The 17,398-nt window shown below is 41.6% G+C and overlaps 1 protein-coding gene across 1 annotated transcript; it reads right to left on the minus strand.

Moving 5' to 3' along the window:
• Positions 1 to 10,561: 10,561 nt before the first annotated feature.
• On the minus strand, positions 10,562 to 13,054 carry LOC136578335 (transcription factor Sox-17-alpha-like). The gene is made up of 2 exons (XM_066578331.1): positions 12,717 to 13,054; positions 10,562 to 11,770 (listed from the first exon to the last, which is right to left on the minus strand). The coding sequence occupies exons 1-2, from the start codon at positions 12,994 to 12,996 to the stop codon at positions 10,908 to 10,910; spliced, it is 1,143 nt and encodes a 380-aa protein (XP_066434428.1). The 5' UTR covers positions 12,997 to 13,054; the 3' UTR covers positions 10,562 to 10,907.
• Positions 13,055 to 17,398: the final 4,344 nt, after the last annotated feature.

Genomic DNA, 17,398 nt, shown 5'->3' on the forward strand with positions numbered 1-17,398 from the left:
CACAACCTTGGGCAACCTTACAAGATAAGGAGCTTTTTATTCAGGGAATTACCTATGATGGGATTTACACTACTCAGATTTTCTTCCACAATTAAAACAGATTCTTCAAGGTTTATAAATCCAGCAGTTATTGAAGATGATCTGAAACTTTACTTTTTCACATTTCTTGGTTACTTGAGTCAAACTTCAGCCAAATTCTGGTCAAATTGACCAAAGTAGGCCAATCATCAGTTGAGGTAAAGTGGACTGTGAACATTAAATAAATATTATGTAATCCTGAAATGCAGGGGCCACATGCCATCCAAAATGCCATTCTGTGTGGCCACCAACCAACTGGACACAGAAATGCATGTGTGCATGTGGCTGTTCACAGTGGGAGGGTATACAGCTCAGGGTACAGATAGGCAGGTACTAATGTTGCACTGTGTAGCTATCTATGGGTTCTCCATATATCAGGAGAATGGGGTGCTTGATTGGTGTTTGGCAATCCAAAAAGTAGTATATAAGAGAGAAGTGACTGTCTATGTATATGGCTATTGCTATTGTACGCTATGGGAAATGCTGGGCTGTTTTCGTGCTGAATTTACTGCGTCTTGCAGGTAAGTCGTGTGGCCTATTCCGTCCCGTGTGAAAGGTCCCTTTTAAAGGGGTTTTCTAGGCAACTTTTATTGATGGTCTGTCCTCAGGATAAGTCATCAATAGTTGATCAAATGTGGTCTACCACTGGGGATCTTGACCGATCAGCTGCTCAGGTGCCCGCTGTTACTGATAAAACACAAAACGGTATGGCAGGGTATGGCAAAAGCAGACAGCTCCGACTCCTGTGTAGTGGCAGATGCTGGTAATTGCAGTAATTGGACACCTTTTGTGTAGAATATAGAGATGAGCGAACGTACTCAGTAAGGGCGATTTCGCAATCGAGCACCGCGATTTTCGAGTACTTCACTACTCGGGTGAAAAGTACTCGGGTGCGCCGGGGGTGAGCGGGGGGCTGCAGCGGGGAGTGGGGGGGGGGGAGAGAGAGGGCTCCCCCCTGTTCCCCGCTGCTACCCCCGCTCCGCCGCGCCCCCCCCTGCCCGAGTACTTTTCACCCGAGTAGTGAAGTACTTGAAAATCGCGGTGCTCGATTGCGAAATCGCCCTTACCGAGTACGTTCGCTCATCTCTAGTAGAATGTTTAGGACCACCTCCGTGTTTATTGGTTCTTGTCACTACAACCAACGGACTGAGACCATGTCACGTAAAAACATCCCAAGACCATAACAGAACCTCTGCAATACTTAAATGTTGGCATAACACACTTAGGTAAAAGGCATTCCCCAGACATCCTCCACACCCAGGTATGTCCATCTGATTTTATGACGGAGTAACGTGATTCATCACTCCATAGAATGTTCTTCCATTGCTCAACTGTCCAATGACATCACTCCTTGCACCAGACATTTTCAGGATGAATGGAGGGGAATTTTAGTGGAGGAGATGTTAGTAGAAAGTATGCCACAGAGAGTATCTGATGACATTAGGGCTATCAGAGGCTAACATGGGCCCCACTAAGTATTAGCATGTATATGGGAGGGTATACAGCTCAGGGTACAGATAGGCAGGCACTAATGTTGCACCGTGTAGCTATCTATGAGTTCTCCATATATCAGGAGAATGGGGTGCTTAATTGCTGTTTGGCAATCCAAAAAGTAGTATATGAGATAGAAGTGACTGTCTATGTATATGGCTATCTCCATTGTAGGCTATGGGAAATGCTGGGCCGTTACCATAACACCCATAATCTACAATGCAGAGAGCCACATGCATGGCCTCCTCCTCTCTTGAGTGCTGATTTGGGGAGTCCTGTAAGTGGATGCTGCACCCATTTGACAGTTATGGAAAATACTTTTGATCTGCCATAAATGTCTCGGACAGTATTACATTATACCTCGGTCCATGAGCATGGTTCACTATGACAATGTGGCCCACAGATCAGAAAAGGTTGTGCCCCTCTGATCTAAGCCCACCAAATTCTGCAGGTTTCAAATTCAGCATATCCATCCTAATTGAAATAAATATGTATATTCTGCAGATTCATGTGTATATTTATTGGGGTTTGGCCAACAGCAATTTTTGTTATGGAAGAAAAAGGCCTTATAGAAGGAAATATCAGTCGTTTCACATAAATGAAATCAGTTAATATCAATGTCATCCATGGGGATTACCAAGAATCTTGAAAAATCTTCTTGCAGTAACTCTATTCTTGTTTCTCTTTTCTAATAGTAAATGGAATCATCAGACATCTACTGCAATACCAGCAGCTAAAGGCCCCCAAATCACCTGAACCCGCTGATAACAACAGAGCCAGATGACTCTCTACTGTGCATGGCAGTGGTACAACTTTCCCCCAACAGAAGATATGGCGGCAAAGAAAGATTGGGGATGTTAAATTTAAATGGCAGTCCTTTTGTTCTATGGAAGATAAGCTAACGCTAGAGCGGCCTGGCTGCAGATCAACTCCCTAAACATTTGGCGGAGCTGAGCATTCATGTATATGTAGGAGTCGTTGGAAACAGCTGTCAGATGAACAATCGTTCATTTGACAGTTGCTGAAGGTGTATGGGCACCTTAACAAGGGCTCGGAGCCAACCATCCACGTGATATTAATCAATGTAGCTATAGTCAATGGCACCACCAGGACTAAGAAGGGACTCTGCTGATCTCATCATCTTTGTTCCTAGATGCTGTTTAAACCATAGGATCTATGCAGATCATTTAATCAGTATGTAAGAATTCTTTGGTATAGTTAGCGGAAAGGGCTCTACTACTGTGATACAAGGTATAATTGCCTGTACAAGTCTAGTCTATACATGTTTATCAAACAAAACCATCAAACAAATGTTTTTCCTGCATAGTGTTATGTTTGTAGACATGTTTCTCACAACATTTTTCAATCAGTAGTGTGGCTCTAGTTTTACACTCTTTGTCCCAAAAAACATCAAGCCCCTAGAAAAAGAAGGAGTTGTTTGGATGCAAAACTCTCCATGCAGTTACATCTCAGCCAGGTATGCAAATGATTAGTGTTGTGGTGATTAGATGAACGGTCTTGTCACCGGAAGCCCTAAAAGTGGTTCCATCCTTGGCCTAAAGGAAGTCTCTCACAGGCTCCTTGTGTGCAGTGACCTCTTTTTCTGATTGTGTAGAGCTTGTTGACCACTAGATGCCTCTACAAAGCAATCAAAGAGATTTTGCCATTAGTTTGAGAGGGGCATTATTGGAATGCAAGCTGGATGGTTGTATCAACGAATTGGCTGCCATCTGGGCCATTCTGACTAGAGTATTAGGAAGTGTTGGGACCAGTGGATGCGTGAAAGCACACACACAAGGCAACTGGGCGCCCGCGACCAACCACCAGTAGAGAGGATTGTCTGATCAACTAACGAGAATGAGCAGCTCCAATTGTTTCATTGTCCACCATACAGAAACAGGTAGAATCATTTCCAGGTGCTTGGCTGAAGGAAACTGGTCTAACAGCACCTATTACGTGTACTGCCTTTGATACCCACTATTGCCTCCGTTTGCAATGGTGTTGTGAATGATGAAACTGGACTGATATGGAGTGGAACCAGTGACAAATCCAGGTTTAGTTTGGGCACTGACAATGGCCGTGTTTGTGTTTGGGGACCTAGGGGTGAGCGACTCAATTCTGCCACTGCTGTGGAGCGGCACACTGCCCCTTGGTGATGTGATAGTCTGGTGAGCCATCACATACGACACATACAATAGTTGGTTACCCCCTAGTAGTGGCACAAGAGACATTGACTGCGAGATGAGCGAGCACCCAAATGCTCTGGTCCGCGTTATTCGAGTCGAGCTTTTCATAAAATTCGAGAGCTCTTCTCGAGTAACGAACCCCATTGACTACAATGGGAGATTCAAGCATTTTTTTTATTCTCTCTCTCTCTCTTTCTCTCTTTCTCTCTCTCTCTATGATTTTGCACAATCTAGAAGTTCAGTTACAGCAGGATACCATATGGAACCTGTATGTCTCCATGCTCGCCCGTATCACATCTTGTATCCAAGCTAGAGGCTGGCCATGCACCTTAATGTTGACAGAACCTTCCAATTTCGGTGGGATCAGCTGACCTTCTAATATGTATAGATATCAGTGGCAGATGTCAGGGAGAGGAGGCTTGGGATAGTGGATTTCAACATGTCCGATCCCTTTGTTCTTGGAGAGATGAACTGCTGCCAGAGATGTCTAGCTATAGATAATACTGCGTATAAACTGAACGATTATTGTTCAGAAAATTGTCCAAATCCAGCTGCACAATAATCATTTAGTTTATATGCAGCCAACAACTGAACAATTGTTCATTGTTCAAGTGCAGCCGGCAAAAAGAATCAGTGCCGTGCACTTACCATACAGTTTAAACACAAAACTATGCAAAGAAACTAACACAAGAGAGGACAGTATACGGTTGCAAGAGCAAATGGATAGGTTGGGGGCTTGGGTAGAAAAGTGACAAATGAGATGTAACACTGATAAATGTAAGGTCATGCACATGGCGGGAGGAAATACATGTCAACATTACACTCTAAATGGGAAACCACTGCGAAACACTGACATGGAAAAGGACTTGGGGATTTTAGTTAACTGTAAGCTTAAAGGGGTTGTCCCGAGGCAGCAAGTGGGTCTGTACACTTCTGCATGGCCATAATAATGCACTTTGTAATGTACATTGTGCATTAATTATGAGCCATGCAGAAGTTATAAAAAGTTTTATACTTACCTGCTCCGTTGCTGGCGTCCTCGTCTCCATGGTGCCGACTAATTTTCGCCCTCCGATGGCCAAATTAGCCGCGCTTGCGCAGTCCGGGTCTTCTGCAGTCTTCTATGGGGCTCCGTGTAGCTCCGTGTAGCTCCGCCCCGTCACGTGCCGATTCCAGCCAATCAGGAGGCTGGAATCGGCAATGGACCGCACAGAAGAGCTGCGGTCCACGGAGGAAGAGGCCATCTTCAGCGGTGAGTAGAGAAGTCACCGGAGCGCGGGGATTAAGGTAAGCGCTCCGGTGAGCTTTCTTTACCTCCCTGCATCGGGGTTGTCTCGCGCCGAACGGGGGGGGGGGTTGAAAAAAAAAAAAACCCGTTTCGGCGCGGGACAACCCCTTTAACTGGAGCAACCAGTGTCAGGCAGCTGCTGCCAAGGCAGATAGGATCATGGGGCAACAAAAGAGGTCTAGGGGCACATGATGAGAACATTGTTCTTCCTCTTACAAATCACTGGTCAGACCACACATGGAATAATGTGTACAGTTTTGGGTACCAGTATTAAAGAAGGACATATCACAGTTTGAGTGGCTTCAAAAATGGGCAACTAAAGTAATAAACAGAATGGGCAGACTACAATAGCCAGAGAGGCTATCAAAATTGGGATTATTTAGTTTAGAAAAAAGATGACTGGGGAGCGACCTAATAACTAATACATTAGGGGACAATACAAGGATCTCTGCCATGATCTGTTTATACCCAGCAATGCAACAGTAACAAAGGTTTCTACACGGACCTTGAAGGGGGTTCTTTACTGTAAGAGCAGTGAGACTGTGGAACACTCTGCCTGAGGATGTGGTGATGACAAAATCAATAGAGGGGTTTAAGAGGGGACTAGACATCTTCTTAGAGCACTACGACATTACAAGATATAGACATTAAATAGTCAGAATGGGTTGATAATAGGGGGATCTTTCGACTGCCAGTATTGGGTCTGGAGGCAACCCTCTCTGAAGAGTGTTGATCCAGGGATTATTCTGACTGCCATTACGGAGTCGGGAAGAATTTTTTTCCCCCAGGGTAGGGTAAATTGGCTCCTGCCTCATTGTTTTTTTTGCCTTCCTCTGGATGAACATTGCAGGGTAATGCGCTGAACTGGATAGACATACTATGTTATTATGCAACTATCTATAAATATATCAGGGAACAATACAGAGATCTCTCCAATTATCTGTTTATACCCAGGTCTGTGACTGTAACAAGGGAGTGCCATCTGCGTCTAGAGGAAAGAGGTTTTCTACACTAACATAGGAGATTCCTTACTGTAAGAGCAGTGAGACTATGGAACTCTCTGCCTGTGGACAAGGTGATGGCAAATTTGATAAAAGAGTTCAAGAGGGGCCTGGGCGCCTTTCTCGAGTGATACAATATTATATGTTATGATCATTAATAACTTTAAAAGGATTGTTGATCCAGAGATTATTCTGATTGCCAGATTGGAGTCAGGAAAGAATTTTTTTCCCTTAAAATGGGGTTTTTTGCCTTCTTCTGGATCAACTTTGGAGGGTAATAGGCTGAAATGGATGGACAGTCGACGCAATAAGCACTTGGAGGACAGCTAGCTAAAAATGTATGGCTATCTTTAGTCCTCTAGAAGTGAACGAGATCTGTTATTTTTGGCCAATCAACGGATACAAAAAATCAGTGTGATCAATGAGTTAATGAGCTGCACTCCTACTGACATTTTCCTTTTACACTTAGGCCCCCTGCACACGGGTGGAAATTCTGCGGCGGGATTTCCCGCAGAATTTCCGCCCGTGGAAGCTGCCATAGGATTGCATTAAAAAACGCAATCCTAGGCAGACGGACACGATTTGTCTGCGTGAAATTGTGCGCGGAAAACAAATCGCAGCATGCGCAGAGGCCCGCACAGAAATGTCACTCCTGGTGCCCCGGCTCTGCTCTGTGCATGCGTCGGCACATCAGAGACCTGCACTGGTCCCTGCAGGGGCGCAGGTCGGGTCCCGCTGCGAGAATTCTCGCAAGGGATCCGACCTGGCCATCTGCAGCCGGCCTTAATGATGCAAAACATTAAAGCGTAAATGTACTCTAATGTATCCAACATTGTGTAGACAAATAATGCAGAAGAGAGTGTACTGTCATCTACTTTGTATACCTCTCAACTATGGACCTGTTTAACTGGTCAGAGGATGCCTAGATTTACAAACAAGTTGGTTATATGTTACTAGGTGATAAGTATACATATATCCGAAAACTAAACCAGGCCTGCAGGTTCCTCTTCCTCTCTGGATATAATCAGGCTGCCTTCTGTGTTTAACAACAATCTTGCTTAGAGATTTTAAAATTCTTCCCCGTAGGTGTCCCCATGTTTTTGAAGCAACATTTGGGAATGTAATGCTTGGTATAGACTACAGATTTCATCAGTTAGACAGATGGCTATTCTTCATGCCACAAAAGATATGGGTTTCTTCATTTACGTTTTAGGTCAGTTCAGATCTATACAAATCCAAAGAATTAAAGATTAATTGGCCATATTATACCGTGTGTATTACTTTATCATCAACATATTAGGGTCTGTTGAGACCGGCCGATTTGTCGTTTGAACAAGCAAACGATATCAGAGTTCGCTCGGGCAGCCAGACTATAGCCAGATCATTGTTCGCTTGTCCAAACAAGAAGTTGCTCAGTTATTCTCATTTGTATAAGTGAGAACAACTGAAGGATCAGTATTTAAACTGATTAGTGAACGAGTCAACAATGATTTTTATGCCTGCATAAAGTGAATGAAAAGTGAATGATTATCGTTTATTTTCACTCATTTGAACAATTTTTTTTAATGATAATCATTCCGATTCCGTGTAAAAGGGCTTTTACTCGCTTTTTTAATGCATATTTTTAAAACAAGAGGATCATTAAAGGGGTTATCCTACCAAAATCATTTTTCACTTATCCACAGAGTAGGTGACAAGTGAATGAACACTGGGGGGGGGGGGGGAGGGGGGTGTCCAATCAGGCATCCTCAGAAAGACACACCTTGAGGCTGCTGGGTGGATGAAGCAGCAGTATGCATACATGATGACCACTGTAATCACTTCTATAGGATTCTGCCAAGCTATGCACTCGGCTATCTCCCCAAGTCCCATCAAAGTGAATGTAGTGGTGGTCATCCATACACACCACTGCTCTATTCATTTGTCATACCTGGAGTGCACCATTCTTGGGATCACCTATCCTGTAGATAGATCAATGATTTTGGTGCACTCCTTTAGCTCTTTCAGACAGTAATATTTACCTATTTACATGGATATATGAAATCCACACAAATTTGAAAAACGCAGCATGCACTAGCTTTATTCTCTTTCTGAATGTAATATGTCCATTCAGGTCTATGGAAAATGATTAAAATCTGGATAGATTTGTACTGTTTTCATATTCTATCTGTATTTACATCTAGATTTGAATTCTTGTTATTTTCAATTGTGCAAAAAAAAAACCTGATCCATTTCTGCTAAATAGAAAATAGTGCCAAAGAATTAAAATCTAGATGCAATACTGAAGCATCTGGTTTCATAAGATGTCTGTATTATTGAGGTTTACAAATACACTTGTGTAAGAAATAAAGTGCAACATCAGCTATTTACAAACGTATCTGAGGTTTTATCCCCATGCTCTCAAAGCTTGCAATTACTTTTTTGGTTAGGCAATATAAAAAAATAAAGCTTAATTTTTTTGAACTTCCTTCACATACTTTTTTGTGCCATTTTTTCGGGCTTGTTTAAAATGCAAGGAATTTCATGTGTTTTTGGTGAAATTTTTAGTCTTACATTTCTAACACGCACTTTATTCAGTTTTTTTTTTTTAAATCCTACAGGAGCATACGGGAAAAAAAAGCACCTCATAAAATTCCATGGCTAGAACAGGCTACATTTTGCATTAAAAAAAAGGGGATGAACAAAGAAAACATACCAAAAAGTGAAGAGAAATGCCACACACACACACACACACACAATGAAAACAAAAACAAATCTCTATATTGCTTTACATCTAACTGCTGCATTAAACCACACACACACACACACACACACACACGAATGAAAATGCTGCAAGAAAGGCAACAATTTTTCCTAAGGTAAAAAGTAAAATGCTGTGTGTGAATTCAGCCTAGGATCACTTTGAGACAAGCAGGTTTTTGCTCTGTATCAGGTCCATGTTGAGGAGGGCGCAGTACAGAGCTAATCACAGGGATGTATTCTTTTCTATTGGACACATACAGTTCAGTATTTGCCCAATTGAAAATAAAAATGGAGGCAAATCCGATTTATTGATGACATCTGGAAAGAATGTCTATTAAAACATGTCCGTTATATGGACACGTTTCTACATGCTTGTCTGAAATGGCCCTTAAAAGTATATTCACATAGCAGAAATCTCTGCAACGAAATCTGTCCCATTGAAAAGTCAGTGCCATTCGCCTGAATTTGAGTGGTTTTGGTTGAATGGGATAACCAGACTTTTTTTCTCTCCTATTATTTACAACAAATCTGCATGCGTTCTTAGAATGTATTAATGTGTAGCAAATTGTTGCAACACTTTTGTGACAGTCTTGAGGGTCTCTTTCACATGGGCGTACTTTTCATCAATACTTTGTGAGCCAAAACCAGGAGGTCCAAAATACGGAAGAAATGCAAATCTTTCCATTCTGCTTTCTCTCTGTAAGTTCTGTGTCTGGTTTTGGCTTACAAAATACTGATGAAAAAATACGCCAGGGTGAAAGAGCCCTTAGGGTTTAAACAGACGATCGGGCTTTTGTCGCATTTTGTGGGCGTGGAAAAATAAAATAAAAAAATACACGCCTGCAAAATGGGACAAAACAAATGGATCGATTTTAATGGTTTTGTTTTCACTACTGAGATTCTCAGTTGAGTCTTATCTTTCTCTTCTACGTGTGAGAAAGATAGGAATACATATATTTTTTTTTTATTTACCAGCGCACAATGTGAATGGTTTAAAAAAAAAATAAATAACTTTGACTGGTTCATGCGCCAATATACTCCATAGCATCGAGCATATTTGTGCCAGTCTGAAGTTGCCCTTATACATCTACTAGGGCTTGCAAAAATCCATGTACATGCTGCAGAAGCAACCCCGTTCATTCACTTGTTTGGAATGGATTTACCATTATAATACTTTGTTACAAGTGTAGTTTATATAATCTTTTGTGTAATGTAGTCAATAACTTGCAGAGCACCGCAATAGTAATGACAGCAACTGAAAAAAAAAATATTGACCTAGCAATATTCATTAATCCATCGTTCATAGTAAAATTAGTGAATGAAGGAGAAATATATATACTCTTAGCAGTGTGATTGTCAAAATGTATATGTATAACATACAGTAAATGTAGAATGATTTGAGACAGATGGATGAAGGATTCCTCAGTTCATCCTGGAGACTAATTTAATGTGTGATGAAGTTCACTAATTATGATTACGCGTTACAGCTAGTTACTATAGCAAGACTTTAGCACTAAAAATATACCCCCCTCCCCAGATGTAGTCAAGTCAGCCACATATCCATCTTAAATATTACTCCCCACCACTATTGCTCATGATTAATTATTACATAGCAAATTAGGTACAAGTATCCAGTTCTAATGGTTATTGTAATAATAATTTAATAAATAAAAAAAACACCTTGCCAGAAAAACATAACATTTCAAACCCATCAGAGATTGCGTTTAGGCAATGAAGGACAAATCACATTTATGTTCATATTGACTCTTTATTTGAAAAAAAGTGCAAAGTAAAATTACTATAAAAAGTTGTTTTCTTAAAAAAAAATCATTTTTATACAAAGAGGCGGTGTACATGTACACATAAGGAGTTGCATTGCATTCAATGTAGACAAGGGGTCAAATGTGACTCGATCTTCTAGTCGCATAGTTGAAGGGAAGTCATATGAGTTCATATGGAATAATTTACATAAATTAGTCAGTAAATACATTATTTAAGGTTCTTCCCACATATTTTGTAAGTCTGAAACGACTTGAAGTAATAAAAAAAAACACGATTACCAAGAGCTGGAAATCATTGCTGAAATACTATAGGAGATGTCAAGTAGAAGGGAACAGTCTCTCATACATTGGAGTAACTACAGTAGTAGACAGCAGTACTGGCATCAGACAATACTGAAGAGATCAGGCCATTCTCTGCAGCCTGCTCCTGGCCATGATAATGCATTCCTACATCTGACTTAGCCACATAACTAAGATACTGCTCAAATTCAGTCCTGTCCACTTCACCCAACATTTCATTCTGCTGCACTTGTTCTACTCTAGGGATATGCTGGGACTCAGGTGGAGGAGAGGGTTGACTGACTTGTGGCACTTGGTGATGTCTACCAGCACTGGGCATGTACATCTGGCTGTAATACATCTGTGGAGGGGTCTGGCATCCCATCATACTCTGTGCAGGGCTTCCTTGTCTCACTTGTTCAGTCTGTGAAACATGCCTACTAAGCACGGAAGTTGCTGGATTCTGCTGGTGGGAAGCATATGGTGTGTTGTAACCATAGGGCATCATGGGGCAATCTTCTTGGACAGGAGAGGCAAAGAAGGCATGGTCAGACTCTGGTATATCCAGGGGTGAGGTTTCAGGTGTAGGCAAGCTGTAGTTGTCATAATGGGCACCTATGACCTGAGACTCTCTATAATGATGACCACTCTGGGGTAGCTGGCTGTGGTGGTAGGACTGTTCTGGATACCCAAGGCTGAAATTCTCCACACACATCCTTCCATCGGTGCCCAGAATGTTGGGGTCCGCCTGCTCTGAGATGTGCATGAAGCCACTATCTGCCCTCTTCATCCTCTTCACCTGCTTCCTCCGCCTTGGTCGGTACTTGTAATTAGGGTGATCTTGCATGTGTTGTACTCGCAATCTCTCAGCTTCCTCCACAAATGGTCGCTTCTCAGGTAATGTGAGGGATTTCCAGGTCTTCCCTGTAAAATACAAAGAAACATTACAATCACAGCTATGTTAAATGACATCACACCCAATTGCCCAGCTACCTACACAAATGTTTTAATGTGATAATAAAAACCATATATATATATATATATGATTATTTATACAGTAGATCTATGCAATAGTGTAATAAGCAATAACTAACATAGTAAGCAATAGACCAAGCACTAGATTAATATGTTACAATGAAGTGCTGAGTGGATTTTTGAAGAGTTTGGTTCAGTCAGTTTGCTGCACTTTTACAGAAAGTTCAGTCCAAATCTGAACGGCAATAGAAGTTCACCAAAACTGGTATAAAACACTGTTTAAGTAAAAGCTACAAAATCCCTGTACAATAGGAATGTTATACTCGGTTTGTGGTTTAGACTGTGTTATGGACTAGTGTTGAGCAAACCGAATCAGTAGAACCCTGTTTTAAGTAGAACCTTGCTACAAATTTTGTTTTGGTTTTGTGCTAAACCAAACACTTAGCTAAAGTTCTACCAAGTTTTATTACACTAATAAGCAATACAGTAAGTACCAGAAGAAGGGGAAAAAAGTGCAAGTGAATGGGCAACAATGTAAAATTAAAACCAGTAGAATGTGCATGATTACTTATATGTTCTATATGGCTTATATTATTGTTTGACTGAATGCTACATTGAAGTTGAGGGCAATAACGAAGAAATGCACAAGATAAATACATCTAGAAAGGACAGCGAATGCTGGGGAAAAGCAGAAATTGCCGACACAGTATTATAAGTGATAAAGAAAAAAAATATATAAAATTAGTTATTATGTCATTTTAAAGTTTTTGCTTTTTTTGTAATAATCCATATATTACAACATCAATGCAGTCTATAATAAAGCCGTAAAGCTGGGACATAGAGAAGTGATATACGCCGAGAAGAGCAGGGGCTGCCCGGCCGGTGCCCCTCTTACCTAGCATCTTGCTCAGCTCGGCGTTGTGCAGGTCCGGGTTCTGTTGCGCCAGTCTCTTGCGCTCATCTTTTGCCCAAACCATAAACGCGTTCATAGGACGGCGGATCCGGGCTTCGGCTTTATTCCTGGGGTTGGAGGGCTCGCATTTGCCCTTGGTTTCGGCCATGGAAGAGTTGATGGTGTCAGGTGCCCACTGGCACGGGGTCAGTCCGGGCATCATGGCTGGCACTGAGCACTTTCCCTGGTCGTCGCTGGCGTACCCACCATCAGGGCTGCTCATGTCTGGATGAATAGAGAGTTCAGCGGCCGCGGTCCCCTCTGTCCGTCACACTGGGCTGGTGGCGACTTCTGTCTGCTTCGAGGGCATAAACAGGCGGCTATAATCACAACGCCGGCCAATCAGCGCCAATGGGCGTGGCTTATACTGCAGAAAGGTGATAGGGGCGGGTCTTGAGCTATCGGCTTCTTCTAAGGTACAAGCTCCATAACCACGCCCCCTGCTAGCTCCGCCCCGGCACCTGTACGAGAAGTGTAGAGAAGAATATCAGAACCTGCTGCAGTCGACAAGTGTAGAAGACATCATTCACTGCAGCCTGTATTGTATGCACAGCCCCGGTGGAGGCTTGTCCCCCTCTTAGTAAATAGACGGCTCGCAGAAGATACATTCTGCACCGTTGGGGGTAATTTATCTCCATCTAATATTACACTGCTGCTTTCATCCCATTGTGACATCCTAAGATAGCGAGAGATCAAATAGTGATGACTCAGATACATATATCTTACCCTAGACATGTATTCAAATACACATACAGTGGGGGATTAGATCGCTATATTTCACAGTGAGGGTTTGTAGATATTTCCCGTGAAGATTTACACACAGGGATCAATTATGCATGTTTGATAATTGAGTATCTGCCTCCCGTATACTGTATATGGGAGGCAGATACTGCAAGCATACAGCAATCGCACATAAATGCAACACATTAATCTACGCGGGGATATTCATGTGCTCTTTTTATAGTCAAGTCTAAAAAAACGCAGCATGTTCTATTTTGTGCCATTTTCTGATGAAAATTGCCAATTCAAGTCCATAGGGGGAGTTAAAAAAACAAAGCAAAACAAAAAAAATGTCACAGTCATATGGTTGGAGTAAAAAAAAAAAAAGACAACCAGACAGTGTGGAGCCAGGACAGTGATGCGTTTTTTTTTGTTTGTTCTTTTTTTACAGGTGTAAAATACATATGCAAATCATGTATGGAAATAGCAAAAATGCGTAAAAATGGCATGAAAAATCACATTAAAAAAATCAGACATGGGTGTATGCTTCTTCTTTTTTCATGTAATTATTATATTTGTCTGTGATTTTTCCATATGTTTATCATCCGTTTTGTATCCAATTTTTTTACATTTGAATTTGAATTTTCGCTTCATATTACACAACACATGGGGGGTTGGGCACACTTCCTGGTTTTCCCACATCTTTTTTTTCTTTTTAGGTTAGGATGGTAACGTGATAAAAACGGATCCCAATTGTATCAAATCAGTGCCATCCCTTTTTTTAATGCACCGATAGATTTGATTGGGCTATTTTTGTCCAAAAAATCCACCAAATAGAACATGCTACAATTTTTTCTCCCTTTGGATTGTTCGGGAACATTCACACGGACAATATTTCTGTCCGATTTTCCAAAAATTTGACAGAAATAGCATGCATTTGTTTGAATATGCACACATGATTTTACTTTGAATCATAGTCTACCTAAAAAAATTGCAGCCTGTCCTATTCTTGTCCAATTTTTGGAAAAGAATTGTCCGTAAATGTGCGGCCCTCAGCGCATCCAATAACACACGGACGAGATATCCGAGCGCTGTCCAATGCGAGTTGTGCCTATGAATCTTAGGTAACTTTTTACTCGGCTATGTGCATGTACCCTTCCTATGATTTACAAAAAAAACCTAAAAATAAAACCGCACGTGTTAATCTAACCATTTAAAATAATATGCGTTATTTCTGTCCAATTTTGGTCCGATTTTTATGGACAGAAGAATAGTTTGTGTGAATATAAGCATACTGGCAATTAGATGCAATTAGTGATTGGAGAGATATGTAAGCAGGAGATGAGGAGGAATCAACATGTAACACATCACATGGTCCTGAGATGTGAGATACAGTAGCACGTCATAGTGAGATACTAAATACAGTACTATAACAGGTCATAGTATTCATTGATAGTGTTAATTGAATGCTAATTATTATTGCAATTATGACCAAGGAATCCACTCTTACATACCATATTGTCCCTCCAGTCATTTCCCAGCTATATGATTAGAAATCTATTTATTATATACGGTGTTTTTGTTTTATTCTTCTTACTTCAGTTTCAAGTAAATGCAACAAATACATGAATAGCCATGAAAACTTGGTTTCAACCTAAAACATCCATAATTCCATCACTCATGCTTATTGCGCTATTTACCCAGACATGTAATACTTAAATGTATATGTTTATTCATTGTATTTAACTATTATACACATTTATTTGCATTTGTTCCTGCTTTTGTAACTATTACTAATACTCTGCTTAGGTGGCATCTCCTGCCCGCAGTCCCCCTGTATACGGTGTCGCCTGCTCTCAGGGAACAATATACAAGCTGAGACATTACGGGCTCCTCTCCCCCTTATCTTATTTCTCTATGGAGATTCTCTCCCAGGCTGGCTGCCTCGCTAATAACATGGTATTTAAATACAATGCTAGCCCACTCCGGTAGTGGATTGGGACACAGACATGGTGGTCAGCCCTCTGCTGTCTTATTTCAGATGGCATTTTCTTTAGCATATGATCTGATTTGTGAGTAGTAGATTCCTAAATGATCTGCAGTCCTCTAACTGAATTCTAATACTATCTAACTTCATGCCACTCCTGAATATGATGTGAGATCATATCACTACGCCCCCTGGCACCACACTGCCACCTGCACAGGGCTAAATGGCTTTCTATTTAAGTCTTGAATAGTAACCCAGCTTGTGTTATCAGGGGCAGCCACAAATGCCACAGCAGAGGTTGCCAGCATCCGCACTGCTTCCTGGAAGGGCACCGCTCAGTGATTTAGGGACCCTCAGGATAACCGTCCTAATATTAGGACATGCTTTAACCCCTTCCTTGCTTAGAAGCAAGCATGCAGAGCACAATCAGTTGATTCGACCAGAATGACTTTTCAGGACCCAGGAGTTACATATTCACATTAGGAGTTTGTCAGTTTGACAACCCATACATGTTTTAGCAGTTGCTATTCCACTAACTAAAAAAGTAGAACTATCATGACAAATATATCTAAAAATATGCTGATGCTGATGCCTGAAGGTGTAGTGTAAGTGATGTGTATAGCACATGTATTTTGCAAACTGAGGCTCATTTTGCAGCTTTAGGGCTCCTTCACATGAGCGTATGTGTTTTTACGTTCGCACGTCCGCACCATAAATTTGCATGAATTGACGATTTTCCGTGATCAAGTCCCAAGTTTAATTAGCGTTTTCTTATCCATTCACATGGCCAGGTGCAAAGTATTAGTGAAAAAAATATGTTGCACACCGGAAAACTCTCGGTCGGTATAAATCCTCGGAATGACTTCAAATGCCTAAACAGAGAGAGGCATTGGACGCTGCTAAAATGCTTCCCCCTCCCTTTCCCTTTCCAGCTCCTGTAGGAGTCTATGGTAGCTACCAGCATATATCGGTTGAAAGATAGAACCAGAACTATGTTTTTAGCCAGCATATATTAGTAGGCACGAATTTCCGTAGCGTATGTTCTATTTTTTTATGGTGCAACATTTTTATGTGCCGTAAATTTGCCCATGTGAACGAAACCTATGCATCAAACGGTCGCGTATATCGGCCGGGCATTAAAACGAGGCTACATAGCCAGCCACGTATATACGCCTGTGTGAAAAAAATCCATAGGGCTCAGTCACAGGGGCGTATCCAGGCACCAATGTGCCCGTGTTACTGCAGGATAAGACGGCCGCACTGCAGGTGTGGATGACTCTCTGCACCGCCGGAAGAAAGAACACATGACCGTCTCCATTGCCGCTTATGTGTTCTTTCTTCAGGCGGTGCGGAAAATCATCCACACCTGCAGTGCGGCCATCTTCTTCGTGCAGTTACACGGGCGCATTGGCGCCCGTGTGACTGCGCCCTTAGGCTACGTGGACACTTGCATTAAAAGAAAAATCTGTGTTACATCTCCCTCAAGAAAGGGACACTTTTTCATAGATGTGCAGTTTTGAGTGTCTCCATATTCAGGCCCCCTTCACACAACTGTATGCGTTTATACATTTGCCCATACGCACCATATAATCGCATGAATTAATATTTGACCCGATTGAGTCCTGATCTTTATTCACGTATTTAAAGCCCTCCACACTGGGTGTTGCTGCGGGTATGTTAAAAAACACTCTGAAGCGATGGCAAGCAACGATCGCTTTAAAATGCTTAATTAGGGCCAGCCATCTTCTTTTCTCAGCGTTATACACAGGGTAACTTCTCTTTTTTTCTCAGCTGCCATAGAGTATATGGGAGCTTAATGCATATTACACCAAAGGATAGGTGAAGACCAATTTTTCACATGCTGTATTAACAAAAGGAGTCTGTAAATGGTCACATGCTCGATTTTTTACATGGCAAA

The sequence above is a fragment of the Eleutherodactylus coqui genome, chromosome 9 (genome assembly GCF_035609145.1).
Source record: "Eleutherodactylus coqui strain aEleCoq1 chromosome 9, aEleCoq1.hap1, whole genome shotgun sequence".
Lineage (NCBI taxonomy): Eukaryota > Metazoa > Chordata > Amphibia > Anura > Eleutherodactylidae > Eleutherodactylus > Eleutherodactylus coqui.

Excerpts from the sequence above, each read along its gene's own strand:
- LOC136578335 (XM_066578331.1), bottom strand. The coding sequence starts at position 12,996 with ATGAGCAGCCCTGATGGTGGGTACGCCAGCGACGACCAGGGAAAGTGC. Across the intron at positions 11,771-12,716 it reads CGAGCTGAGCAAGATGCTAG|GGAAGACCTGGAAATCCCTC; the intron begins GTAAGAGGGGCA and ends TGTATTTTACAG.